At 44.6% G+C, this 12,510-nt stretch overlaps 2 protein-coding genes across 9 annotated transcripts in view; one reads left to right on the forward strand and one right to left on the reverse strand.

Moving 5' to 3' along the window:
• The window catches only part of ANKS1B (ankyrin repeat and sterile alpha motif domain containing 1B), a 393,719-nt gene extending 392,467 nt beyond the window's left edge, over positions 1-1,252 (reverse strand). For 3 of the 8 annotated variants that reach the window (XM_015858799.2, XM_015858774.2, XM_015858766.2), the window contains exon 1: positions 834-1,244. In XM_015858799.2, coding sequence (XP_015714285.1) covers positions 834-967 — 134 coding nt within the window. In that variant the 5' untranslated portion in view covers positions 968-1,244. Of the gene's footprint in view, positions 1-833 lie in introns of all 8 variants that reach the window. The other 5 variants (XM_032444026.1, XM_015858789.2, XM_032444024.1 and 2 more) reach the window with 4 other exon arrangements.
• On the forward strand, positions 966-3,892 carry LOC116653262 (translation initiation factor IF-2-like). Its single transcript, XM_032443981.1, has 3 exons — positions 966-1,115; positions 1,426-1,925; positions 2,976-3,892. Exons 1-3 carry the CDS (start codon positions 966-968, stop codon positions 3,055-3,057), a joined length of 732 nt encoding a protein of 243 aa, XP_032299872.1. The 3' UTR covers positions 3,058-3,892.
• Positions 3,893-12,510: the final 8,618 nt, after the last annotated feature.

Consider the following 12,510-nt stretch of genomic DNA (forward strand, 5'->3'; position numbering starts at 1 on the left):
AAGTTTCTAGGTACACAGTGTTTCAGCTCATTCTGCCTTCCTGCTACGGCCAGCGTGGTACACATAACACCAGCCGAGGGCTGCGGGCTGCAGACCTTCTCCATGAATAGTGACAAGTGCCATGAATGCCTGTCTGTGATAATGCTCTCATGAAGAGCATGATGAAACTTCACGCCGAAGCCGAGCTGTAGGCTCCTTGACATGACTGATGATTAAAGTTAAGTCCCTCCACCAGCACGGCCAGTAACCCAGTTTCACTCCACTCTATGGAGGTACCTCGAAACTAACCCTGCTGTTACCTAACCTGCTCCGTAAGTTTCACGCCTGTCTGCCTCGACAGAGAGAAGGTTCCTTTCTTTGTGTTGTAGGCTCATTACTAAGGCATGCCTAATTTCTTCTGCAAGTGAGGGGAGCAACTGTGGTGAGGGTGTGGGGCGACGCGGCGGCGTTCCACACAGCATTCCCCACATGCAACGCATCCCCGCTTCTGCGATGAAACGCTTCCACCCGTGACTGAGAGTAGTCGTTCAGAGATGAAATACCAGAAGGGTATTATCGTGCATTTCAGCCCGGCAATCAAAATGCAAGTTCTGCACCGCAGCGAGCAACAGAAGGCACGAGTGCCTCACTGACGCATTGAAGGCGAGGATTTTGTACCGCTGTGTAAATAAAATGCCTGCCTGTGACTTTAAGCACGGTGGTACTTGGCTAGAGTGAACCATTTATTCTTACTATGAGGGATACGGGGATGGGGATGAGGATGAGAGGGGCGATGGTGATGGTGAGGAAGAGCAGCGAAAGCCCCAGCGCCTGGCGGGGAATGGTGCCCCTACCTCAGCAAGCTGGACAAGGGAATAGCTCCGGATCCACTGCCCAGGATCCCTCCTTTCCTCCCAGACAGGAGTTTCTCCACCAGAGCCACATTCCCCGTGCGGGCGGCCTCCAGCAGCTCCTGGTCCTTGCCCATGGCCGGGGACCGCGCGGCCCCCGCTCCCCCCGCCGCGCAGCCTGGGAGCCGGAGCGTGGATTCCTGCAGTCCCCTCCGGAGCAGCGGGAGCAGCAGCGGGAGGGAGGAGGAGATTCACCTCCTCCTAGTTTCACTGGATCATTGCTGGGTGGAGTGTGGAGGGGAAGGAGGGGGGGAGCCAGGCCGAGCGCGAGCCTCCCCCCCGCTCCCATCCGCGCACCCCGAGTCCTCGGCCTGGAGAGCGGGACGGAGGGGCGGCGGGCGGTCGTGTCTGGGCGGGGCGGGGCGGGGCTGGCGGGGGGGACGGCGACCCTCACACGGCCGAGGGATGGCAAGGGCGGGACGGGGGAGGCGGCGCGGGGCCCCGGGGAGCCGGGCCCGTTGCTGGGGAGACGCGCCCGGCGCGCTGTCAGTGGCTGCCCGGGCCGCGTGCCCCCCTCCTCCCGCCACAGCCCTAGGCCGCCCCGCCCCGCCCCGCCCGCCCCTCGCGCGTTCCACTGCGGTGCGGGGCTGCGCGTGCGGGGAGAGCAGCCCGGCCGCCCCTGTGCCCCGCCAGGTGCCGAGCCCGCGGTCCGGGCGGCCGCAGGTGGCCCCGGGGAGCGGCGGGGAGGTGGCGCCGCCTCGCGCTGCGGAACGGGAAGGGAGGGACGAGGTGGGCAGGGAGAGGAGAGGAGAGGAGACGGCGGGGGGAGCGCGCTGCTGCCGCCGGGAGGGCGCGGGGGGGGCCGGGCTGTGCTGTGAAGCGGGGGCTGAGGCGGGGCGGCACCGCGGGTGTGTGGGGAGATCCCCCGAGCGGGGATGTAACCGCGGCCGGAACATGGAGGAGCCCGCTGCGCCGTGTCGACAACAAGGAAAATCCGGGCCCTGCTGAGGCGAGGCACAAAGTGGGGCCGTCGGCGTATCAGGCGGATGGCACCGCTAAGGCGGATCCAGCCGCAGCATCGCAGCGTTGCAAAGGGTGAGGAGTGAGTGCAGCTCGGTCCGTTCGGTGTCACAGCCGCTCAGCCCTTTTTCTGCTGCTCCGGGGGCGGTTACGGGCTCACACGTGTAACCTCGAGTGATACGATTCCTTCCCGGCACCGGAATCAATCATCATCACAGCTTTCCGTCCTTATAAGCTATGCTGACTGCGTTCCATGCCTGCCAGCCCGTGCTCACATCCTTGTTTAATGTGCCGTTTGATACTGTATTCTCCAATTGCAGCCCCACGGCCCTGATTAACGCTTTATAGTGAGAGCTCAGTAGGTACAACACGCAAATAAGACCCCGTCCTGTCACCTCACTGAGATCCATGGCCTCTCCCATTTAATTCACACACAGCGCCAGCAAAATGGCATGATGGTAGGCAGGATCTCAATGTGACATTCTCAGAGCGAGTGTTAATTACTTCAGAGCAGTAGAACACCCAAATCAGCAGAGAAAGCCCATTTTCATGTACTTTTTTTTTTTTTTTTTACCTAACATTAAAAATAAAGCTCATCTTGGAGACTTGTTTTTCCAATATAGTTGTTCTCAGCACCAAAACAATGGAAGATATATTTTACGTAGTTTGTCATTTTCAGAATGCAAAATGCTGACTTCTCCAGGGTTGTCATAAGGACACATAATTGAGCGCTGACGTAAAGCCAGGTGCAGAGACTGTCACTATGGCCTTTCTGATTGAAGCAGCCTGATGTAAATCTCAGTCTTGAGAAGTGATTCCGAGATCACAAGTGTTTCAGTAAAGTTTAGTTCTGAAGAAATACATGTGTAACCACATGAGTTGGGATTTGCAGCTGAAGGCCTTGGTAACAGCAGAGTCACAGTGGAAAACAGTGGCTTAAAGCTGAAGCAGAAAGCTCTGTATCTTGTTACCAACCATTTGAGGCCATTGACTAGTTCTAAAAAGGCTTTGTGGCTATAAACTAAGAGTACTCCTGCTTTGTTCTGTTGGGAAGCTTTGTGACGAACGTTGTTGGAATAGCCACAATTCCTTCTACTTCAGCTTTGTCTTTTACTTTCTATACAGTCTCGTGTATCACCTGATGAATACCTTCTCATGTGTATCCTCTGCATGGGGAAACTTCTTCACAGCTGCTAAGAACTACTGAATAGATGGCAGTGTTCTCTGAAGAGCTGATTGTAAGACAGGAATGCGTGCACAGACCTGAATGATTGTGAATAACGAGACTAGAAGCAGATACTAAGGAAAATGCCTTTTTTTAAAGAATTTGGATTATTTATGTGGTTGGATCAGCAGATGGCAAATATGACTCAGTACAAACGTTACGTAATTCTTGGGAAAATAAAATCTCAAGACTGTGCTCTAATTGAAAAGATCATCCAGAAAGCTGTTGAAGAACAGTGTGGAGGATCAGGATAGAAACAACAGTGGAGCAGATGCGTGCAGTAGCCAGAAAATTCAGGAAGATTTATTGAACATAGCAAGGTCCAAAACATGGAAAAGGAAACCCATCAGCCCACCACCCAGCCAAACTGCAAGTCCAAGCAGAGGATTTGTAAACAGTTATTTTACCGGTCTGATAAAGAAAAATGAATTTAAGCAGCACTACTTAATGGCAGGGTGAAGCACAAATAAACTCTAATGGCTACTGAAGCAAAGAATTCAGCACATTGATTTCATCTCTGGATACAAACCCATAATGGTCTGTGGGTAGAAAAAAAAAGGTACTGAGACTGAACTGAATCTAAATCATCAAACCTGTTAAATCAGTTGGGTTTCTTTGTGTTTTTAGATGTCTTTCCTTCTTTGTTTCTGGAAATGCCAGGACAACACTGTGGACAGCATTCAAAATGCCACGTACCCGTAAATACGTTCAATAGACATAATAATATGTAGAAACATAGCTTTCTGATTTGTAGCAGTTAGAGATGAGAGAGATAATTTGTAAAACAGCCAAGAAATCTTTCAAAACATTGTCTGATTTTGGAGCATCGCTGTTCCATACCACGGCGGAATTCTGATTTGGTGATTTTAGTAGATGCAAAGACATTTTAAGTTATGACCACTGCAGCTGTCAGTGCCTAAGTGGCATCACACCTTCAATCTCAGAATTTCTCTTAGCACAACATATGCCCTACCTTCTGTTTTCTTCCATTTTCTAAGATACCAGAAAAAGCAGAGAGCCTACCTAGAAACTCTCTAATAGGTTTGTTATCTGAAAAGACTGACTGTAAAAAACAGGGGTTTTCTTTAATGTTTTTACAATGCAACCGTCACGTGGTTTTGTTCCTGTTTTAGGGTGACAACTTGATTTCCTCTCCCTACAGACTCCCATGGTTTAGGCAAGTTAAATGAGTGCTTCTTCTGACTTTCCACTCTATTTTCCAGAAGGAGCATAGAGGGGATATGAAAAACTGAGTTGCAAATATTGAAAAAAAACCAAAACCCCTGAATCTGTGATATTAAAAATAGCTGTGTAGAACAGCAAACGTTAACATCATATTTCAGGACTGCCTGTTCTCAGTACTCTCATGTAAAGATGCAAAGATCTCCGTTAGACATTCTGAAGGATATTCTGGAAAAGTGCTCAAAATGCTGGAAGAAGCCACCAGAAAAAAAAAAGAAAAAAATGAAAGTAAAAAACAAATTGGTATTAAATAGCCTTACTTAATTCTTCTCATTATTCTGCATCCATGATAGATTAGGGACAAAGGTTTCAGAAGTAGCCTAGAGAAAGAGCTATTTGTCATGCGGCATCTAGTTGGCAAGTCTCTTTTAGACTTCACGCGATATTTTGCTCTTTACAATATGTCCTGTTACTGTTATCTGGGAGAAGATCCCAATTCCAACCTCACTACACCCTCCTTTCAGGGAGTTGTGGAGAGTGATAAGATCTCCCATAAGCCTCCTCCAGACTGAACAGTCCCATTTCACTCCAGACATTTTAAGTAGCTTCTTTACCCTTCTCTGGAAACATCCAGGGTCTCTATGTGTTGTTGTGTTGTAGCAAGGGGGCAGATCCAAATGCCTGTCCTATTTCCACATCAGCGTGAAGTCAAGATGCCCATCAGCCCTTCTCTGATGACCTTCCCCAGCGGTTGGCTCAGAAGGGCCTTCTCCTTAGATGAGCAGGATGCACTGCAGTACATTCATGTTAGGCCTCACCAATGGAAGAGGAAAAGGATTTACACCCTCCTGAGGACTTAAATCCTCTTCCACTGGAAAAGAAAACAGAAAATGAGGGTACTAGACACAACTTACAACACCAGGATGTTATGGCTCCACAGAAGAGCCATCAGATTAAGGAAACATAGCATATAAAGAAAAAGCCATGTTTGATGACTTACATACAACAGTAGTATCAGGCTGCACAATTGTGACTGGGTATAATATCTTGTAAACAATTGTTTGATTTGAGACAAGGCACATCATCACAGTGTATATTTGTAACAGATGAGTACATGCAAGAAGATGATCCCATTATTAGTGTTGGTGCACAGCAGCAAGATGCTGTTTCAGCATTTGCACTGACTGACCACATTACATCCTTGTGGGGCTCAGAACATGCTGAAGAAGAGAAGAAATTGAACTACTATTCCATCACACAGACAGTGACCTTTGGAACCATCTGAACATATAATGGGAAATGTTCCCACTGCTCAAAAGTTTTGGGTACACACAGGCTGCAGATCATGCTCACTTTGGAGAGCAAAGCTTTCAGAAAGCAGTGAAGAGGTATTACTGACAGCAAGTCAATGTCTGCCATGCCATTGCTAGTGCAGCTGCTGTTTTGCTCTGGTGGTAGCTGCTAAGATTAACTGGCATATCTATATATTTCTGCGCATGTATTTGTTGTGTGACAGCAGGTGGGATTAGCAGTGTAATTATTCATCCAGTCCTTCCACTCTGATGTAGGTTTGCATCAGTTTGCTATCAAAATATGCCTAACCCTGTTTTTCATGCATTAGAGAGAAATGCAGAATGAAATGTGAATACAAGTAGGTAAGAGCAGCATGCTGATTAGATGCTCCAATCCAGTGTCTGCTGACAGTTACAATACAGGACTAAAGCTCTGCCTGTCAAGCTTGCTGCAATAAAAATTACTTCCTTCTATGTTTGATACACTGCAAACTCATTCAGTCTTCAACATATTTCCTACATCTTGCCTTCTTTTTAAGATATGCACAGCATTGCCAACATATCAGATTGTGTCTGTCTGAAAGAATGATCATAAAGAAATCTCAGATGAAGCATGAGGGATAACAGCTGAAGGTACAGGCAGCAGGTAGAATCATGGGCAAATGTTATCCTCCCTGGTCCCTGAACAGCAGTGCAGGAAGGCCAGCACAGGGGCTGGTGCACTGTAAGGCAATAGCATCGCTAGAGGCATCCTGACAATGATTTCCATTCTCTTTGTGGCTCTAACAATAGCAACTAGTGATTAGGAATATAGATTGGTAAATCACTTGAGAAACAGAAACTGCTGAGCAGACACCAGTGCATCATACATCCTTCAAGTGTGTTTATGCTTGTGGGTACACACTTTGATGACCAGATGTGCCGCTCTGCAATGTGCTTCTCCTGACATCAGTGGGTCCTGAAAAAGAACGGTTAATGGAAATGAATCTTGCACACAACTACAAATATTCAGAACTGTATGTATGTATTTAAAAGGTATAGACTCACAGCTGGGAAATAATATCTTGATGCAACTAATAATAATAGCTATATGCATAGTAAAGATTTGAAAATGGAAATAGATGACAAGGTTAGACAAGTTATGGTTAATGTTGCAGTGGGAATTAACACATCCAATTGGACACAATGCTTTTTTTCCCACTGATTCTCTTTCCAGCTGCAATTTCCCAAATATTTGCAATTTATAGCTTTCATAGCTATTAACAGAAATGTTGCAGGAAGGTAATTTTGTACTGGATTCTTCATAGAACCACAGAATGGCCTGGGTTGAAATGATCATCCAGTTTCAACCCCCCTGCTATGTGCAGGGTCACCAACCACCAGACCAGGCTGCCCAGAGCCACATCCAGCCTGGCCTTGAATGCCTGCAGGGACGGGGCATCCACAACCTCCTTGGGCAACCTGTTTCAGTGGACAGTCTTCAATTGTTTAAATTGGCCTTGATATTAGATGAGCGGGAAGGAGTGAATGTGATGCCAATAATTATCAAAGGGCTTGAAGAGGAAGCTGGAAAACTGGAGTGTTTTCTATACCTGGCAAATAGGTAAGCACCTGGTAGCATACAATAGTACAGCTTTTGGAGAAGCAAGTCGTCTCACAAATCTATCAGAATTCTTTGAAGGAGTCAAAGAGCATAAGGAGAATGGTAATTAAATCAATAGACTGTATTTGGCTTTCTAAAAGGCTTTTGGCAAGATCCTTCCTGAATTCCTTTAGAGAAGCTGAACTGTTAGTGAGTAAGAAGGAAAATTCGCTTATGAATGAACAGTTGGTTAAAGAGGTGAAGTGGAAGAACAGTAGGTTTTCACAAAGGTAAGTGCTCTGTAGAGGTCCCAGCGAACTCATAATCTCCATGGAGAGTATAAAGTGAGGTACCACATTTTGCTAATGAAAACAACAGATTTCAGACTAAACTACAACTGTGTGCAAGACCACATTGCAGCAACGCTCTAGTAGAAAGCAGATGGGAACTGGAATTCCGCACTGACAAAAGAAAGGAGTAATTTCTCCGCTGTGATGCTGGAGGGAAATCTGGATTTCCCTTTTTACAATTCCAAATCTGCAGCCACATCTCCACAATTTCAAGTTGTTGGAGATGTTTCTCTGAAAATGCCACCTGAATGCTCCATGGTGATCAACATGGCCAAGAAAATTGGTGGGAATTATTAGGAAGGGAAACGAGCATCATTATGTCAACTTAAAAAACCATCACGTTTGACCTGTCCCAATAAGATTTGATCAGAAACAAGACACAATAAAGGATAAGAGGTACAACCAGCTGTATAGCAAAGCCATTGTGCAGCTTGAATAGAGCAGACCACTTCAGCTTTCAAAAGGATAGTGATGGAAAAGCACAATAGAAGCATATAAAACCACAAGTGGTATGTAAAAGGTAAAGATAAACCCATTACCTGGTGCTTTTTTCATTTGTTTGTTTGTTTTTCCTAAGAAGAATCAGGGAAACAGTGGAATTTTCAGGGGACAGGATTAAAACTCCTGGAGGTATTTCTTCTTTCAAACATTTCAATTTAGAATAAGCTTAGGGTTGCTTTGCATTATGCTTGACTGCATGTGCTTTTATTCTGATAAATCACCTTTTAGCATGGAGCCTTATGCACGCACACCGATACTAACGCAGCATGAGAAACAGCTTTGTTCATCATATTGCTAATATACCTGTCCTGACTGAGGATTATGCCTTGTGTAAGAACGTAGTTTAATGTCTTCTTATGTAAATTTAAATACACGGAGTATTGCTGGCTGTGTTTTTGCACAGTACATACACAGTCACAGTCATCCTGACGTTAAGGCTCCTCCTGTTACCTGCCAAGAAGAGTTAATACTGAGTTTGACAGAGATGGTGATTTTGTTGTTCCTAGCATAAGATCAAGGCCCTTGATATTTTATTTGGTCAGCCTAACATTAAAGAGGCTCTTCATTCTTGATTAATTCTCCGGATCCCACAGAACAACATTATAGCATTTATTGAAATTTGAAAGCTGGTCCTGTGTTGCCAAGGGAAGAAAGTTATCGCTTTTTGGGTGAGAGGACGTGGTTATAAATGAGATTTAGAAATTCACTGTATCCCTTCTGTGAATTACAGAGGAAAATATTAGCACGAGTGATTTCTTTGCTAATATGAGAACTCTCTCATTTTCAGCCTTCAGATAATACAAGACATTTTAGTTAAAAAATAACAATTGGCAAAGTCTGTGGCTAAAAGAGCCACTTCATTCCATTTATGCTTTATTTGAAGCAAAGGTGACTGTTGACACCAGGTAAAAAAGCCCTACAGAATTTAATTCAGCAGCTGAGATAAAGTTAAGAGTCAAGAGCAGAAACATACACAAAGAATATTAAATGTAAGAGGAATGTTTAAAGAACACAAAAGCACATTTGCCCAGACGTAGGAACAAAGGTAACAGAGAGGATTACAGGAATACCAGCACATCCACAACGTTCTTCTAAGTGGAGCTGAGTCAGCAAAACAGGTTTAGGAACAAAGTCTGTGGATTCTGTTCCAGAGAGAGAAAATTAGTGTGGCTGTGCACGGCAGATGTTCCATTTCCATATTCTGTTAAAAGGACAGAGAATGCACAGACATTGTTGTGGATATGAAAACAGACCAACATCATTCTAGAAAAAACACACCACTATTAGTGGAATGTGTTCTTTAATCAAATAATTAGATATGACACAAAGCAACTTAAATCTTTTTAGACCCTGATTTCCAACATTCCCCCTCCCCCCTCCAAATAAAAGATCACAGAATGGTTTGGGTTGGAAGGGACATTTAAGATCATCCAACCTCCCTGCTATAGGCAGGGACACCTCCCTGTAGGCCAGGTTGCTCACAGCCCCATCCAGCCTGGCCTTGAATGCCTCCAGGGTGGGAGCACTCACATCCTCACAGGGCAACTTGTTCCAGAGTCTCACCACCATCACAGCAATGAATTTCTTCCTAATATTTGATCTGAATCTATCCTCTTCCAGTTTAAAGCCATTCACTCGCATCCTGTTGCTACATGCCCTTATAAAAATGCCCTCTCCCCCCATTTTAGCAAGGAAACAATTCAGCTGCAACACCTGTAGACATAAAGGTGATCACAGTGACAACTACTCAGCCAGACAGGCACAAGCCTTCCTAAATAAGTTACTCAGAATTGGTTCTAATATTGTTTTCCCTGCAGTTTCTCGTCAGCAGTGATTTACAGGAAGTAACTCTGGGCACGGTTTGCATAATCGCAAAGAAAAAAAGAAACCATCTTGTCTCATCCTACCGAAATACTTTCCTGGGTCCCATTTCAAAGAGTCTTTTAAAACCTTCTCCAAGTTACAGCTTTAAAGGAATACTTTCCTGTGGTATAAGCTGAAAGTGCTTCTGATAAGCGCAGAAGGTTTTAAGAGCTTTACCATTCAGGTCACGAACTCTCAGTTCTGCCTTCAGATGAGTGGGAGTTGGAAACTTACAGGTTGCAATTTTCCTTGGGAGCCGCACGTTGCCAGCTCGCAGCACATTAGGATGATTTTGGATGCATTAAGCTAACAGCTGATTCTGCTTTATAGAATTTCTCAATGGCTGCTTGAAACTTAGCATACGCTTGCGTTACTCCTGTATAGGTAATACAGTGCTGGGAATGGCATTTTATTATGTTGATAGGCAGGCTGTTGTATTGCGTTGGTTGGTTTTTGGTTGGTGAACGCTTTCTGGCACATAAATATTATTGTCTGTGTAATGGTTTTTCAGGATTTTTCTTGCTGAATTTGACCAGCGTTACCTCATTGCTACTCCAAGTTCTGCTCAGCCACATGGCTGTGTTGGTGTCCACTACGCTGACCCATTCTATGACGTGTTCTCCTGGGTGGCACTACAGTGTGACACCTCAGAAATGACTCTCCATAACACCTGTCCTTAATTGCAGTGCCTAGCTTAGAATAAAATTAACAAAATGAAAGCAGAATGAACAGATTAAGATTCCAGGGGAATGAAGAGACATCTGCTTGGCGATGTTATTTTCTCCAGCTATGACAAAAATAACACAGCCCCATTCCTCCAGTAATTTTATGTAGACTTTCTCTCTGCTTAGTCATCCCTCTTGTAAGTTTTTTGGAGAACTGAGAGAGGTATAAGAAAGGCACAACTCCAGATCACACACTGTAGTATTAATATAAACCTTCTTGTTATATCACTATGTAACACGATGGAAAGCACAAGACAACAGAGCAGCAAGATCCCAGCCCACTGTGAGTATCTGCTCAGACACAACAGCGGGCACAGAAATAAGGCAAAGAACCTGCTTACCTTCATAAGGCCCATAAGATCCTTAAGTGAGCAAGGATCTTCACATGAAATACCCGTGCCTCCACAACCCTTAAATGAGGTCTGGGAAGGGGTACAGCCAGGATCCACCCCTTCTGGTCACTGAGGTGCACTGCATGCAGCTGAGCTCCCCTGGGTTGGCCCTGCCTTCCCACCAGGTGCTCAGTCACTGCTTCAAGCTGTGACTTAGCATTCCCACTACACCATCTGGCAAAGGAGGGTAAAGGATTAAATATGGTTGTTCCCCAAATGCAGAAAAGCAATCTGTATGCTCCATTTTCTAAAATGTTCTCTGTTCTTTCCTAGCTTGAGCAAATAAATGGATGATATCAAGGTGGATTTGTTCATCTGCAGAATCAGGAAAACTAGGGGAAATAAAACAGCAAACATTCTATTTTAAAAGACAATCATAAAGTGCTACAGACAGAATCATGAAGGCTCTCTGAGATCATCTAGTCCAACAAGCACGATAAACATTTTACTATAGAAGGCAAGGTGGTAAATGTTCAGGCCGTTCATATGTTTCACTTAAAGAGAACAGAGTATGCCATAAGGAAGGCAGTAGAAAAAAAGACAAGCTATCTGAATTAAAAGTGAAATAAAACCCATCTTAACATCATATAGTAAAATTAATAACCTAAAGTTTATAAGAACTTCAACTATGAATACTGACATCTTGTTTAATCGGACCGTTTTTGAGTCACTAAATCAACTCTGCTAATCAAAGCAGAGTGGTCAGGAATGAAACGGAGCTACAAGTGACTTCTTGGACTGCCATCTAGTGGTAGCGAGGTGAGGACAGTCCTGTTCACCGAGTTTTAGTCGTATTTAAACGCAGGAATGAAAAAAAAAATGGGAATTCTGAGAGCTGTTCAGCACCATTCTTCTTACCAGTAAAAAAGAGTGATCATGGCTTTTTGTCAAAGTTAATAACGTTCACCCATTGAAATAGCTGACAACGTGAGAGTTCTCTCCTTGAAGTGCAGCATGTTTCCCTTATTCTGGGTAAGAGCAGAGGCTATGAAGGGCATTCTGTTGCTGCTTTGAAGACTCACTCCTGAAGCCTGCTGCAGCCAGCAAAGCCACGCGACATACTTGGAAGTTGCTTTACAGTATGCAAGAAGCTGCAAGTTGCAAAAAGTCCTTTCAAATTCTCATGTTGATGTTCCAAAAATAGCTGTTTTGTAAGATGGGCCTGGTTTTTCATATCCAAAATCCACATTAGCCAATAAGCAAACATTTCAATTAGTAGCCAGTTTAAAGATAAAATGCCCGATCCTCGCTTACACTCATTAAGATAAGTTCAAACTGCTTAAAGCTTGTAAAGGAAGCATTATTAAACTGAAGTGGCAACAGGTGAATAGAGACCATCACAATTAACTCATTTCAATTTCAAAGAGAAAATAATGGTAGAATCATAAGACACTTTTTGCCGTAGGAATGCTGAAGTAACTGCACAACTCATATTTTCCATCAACCTTAAGACTGAAGTTTGTTCTTAAGTTGATTGAGAAACAGAGCTTTGTTCTTCCAGCAAATGTTTGCTGCTGGTAACCTTTTGCCCTGTGTTCCTGACACCAC

Source organism: Coturnix japonica, chromosome 1, assembly GCF_001577835.2.
Source record: "Coturnix japonica isolate 7356 chromosome 1, Coturnix japonica 2.1, whole genome shotgun sequence".
NCBI lineage: Eukaryota > Metazoa > Chordata > Aves > Galliformes > Phasianidae > Coturnix > Coturnix japonica.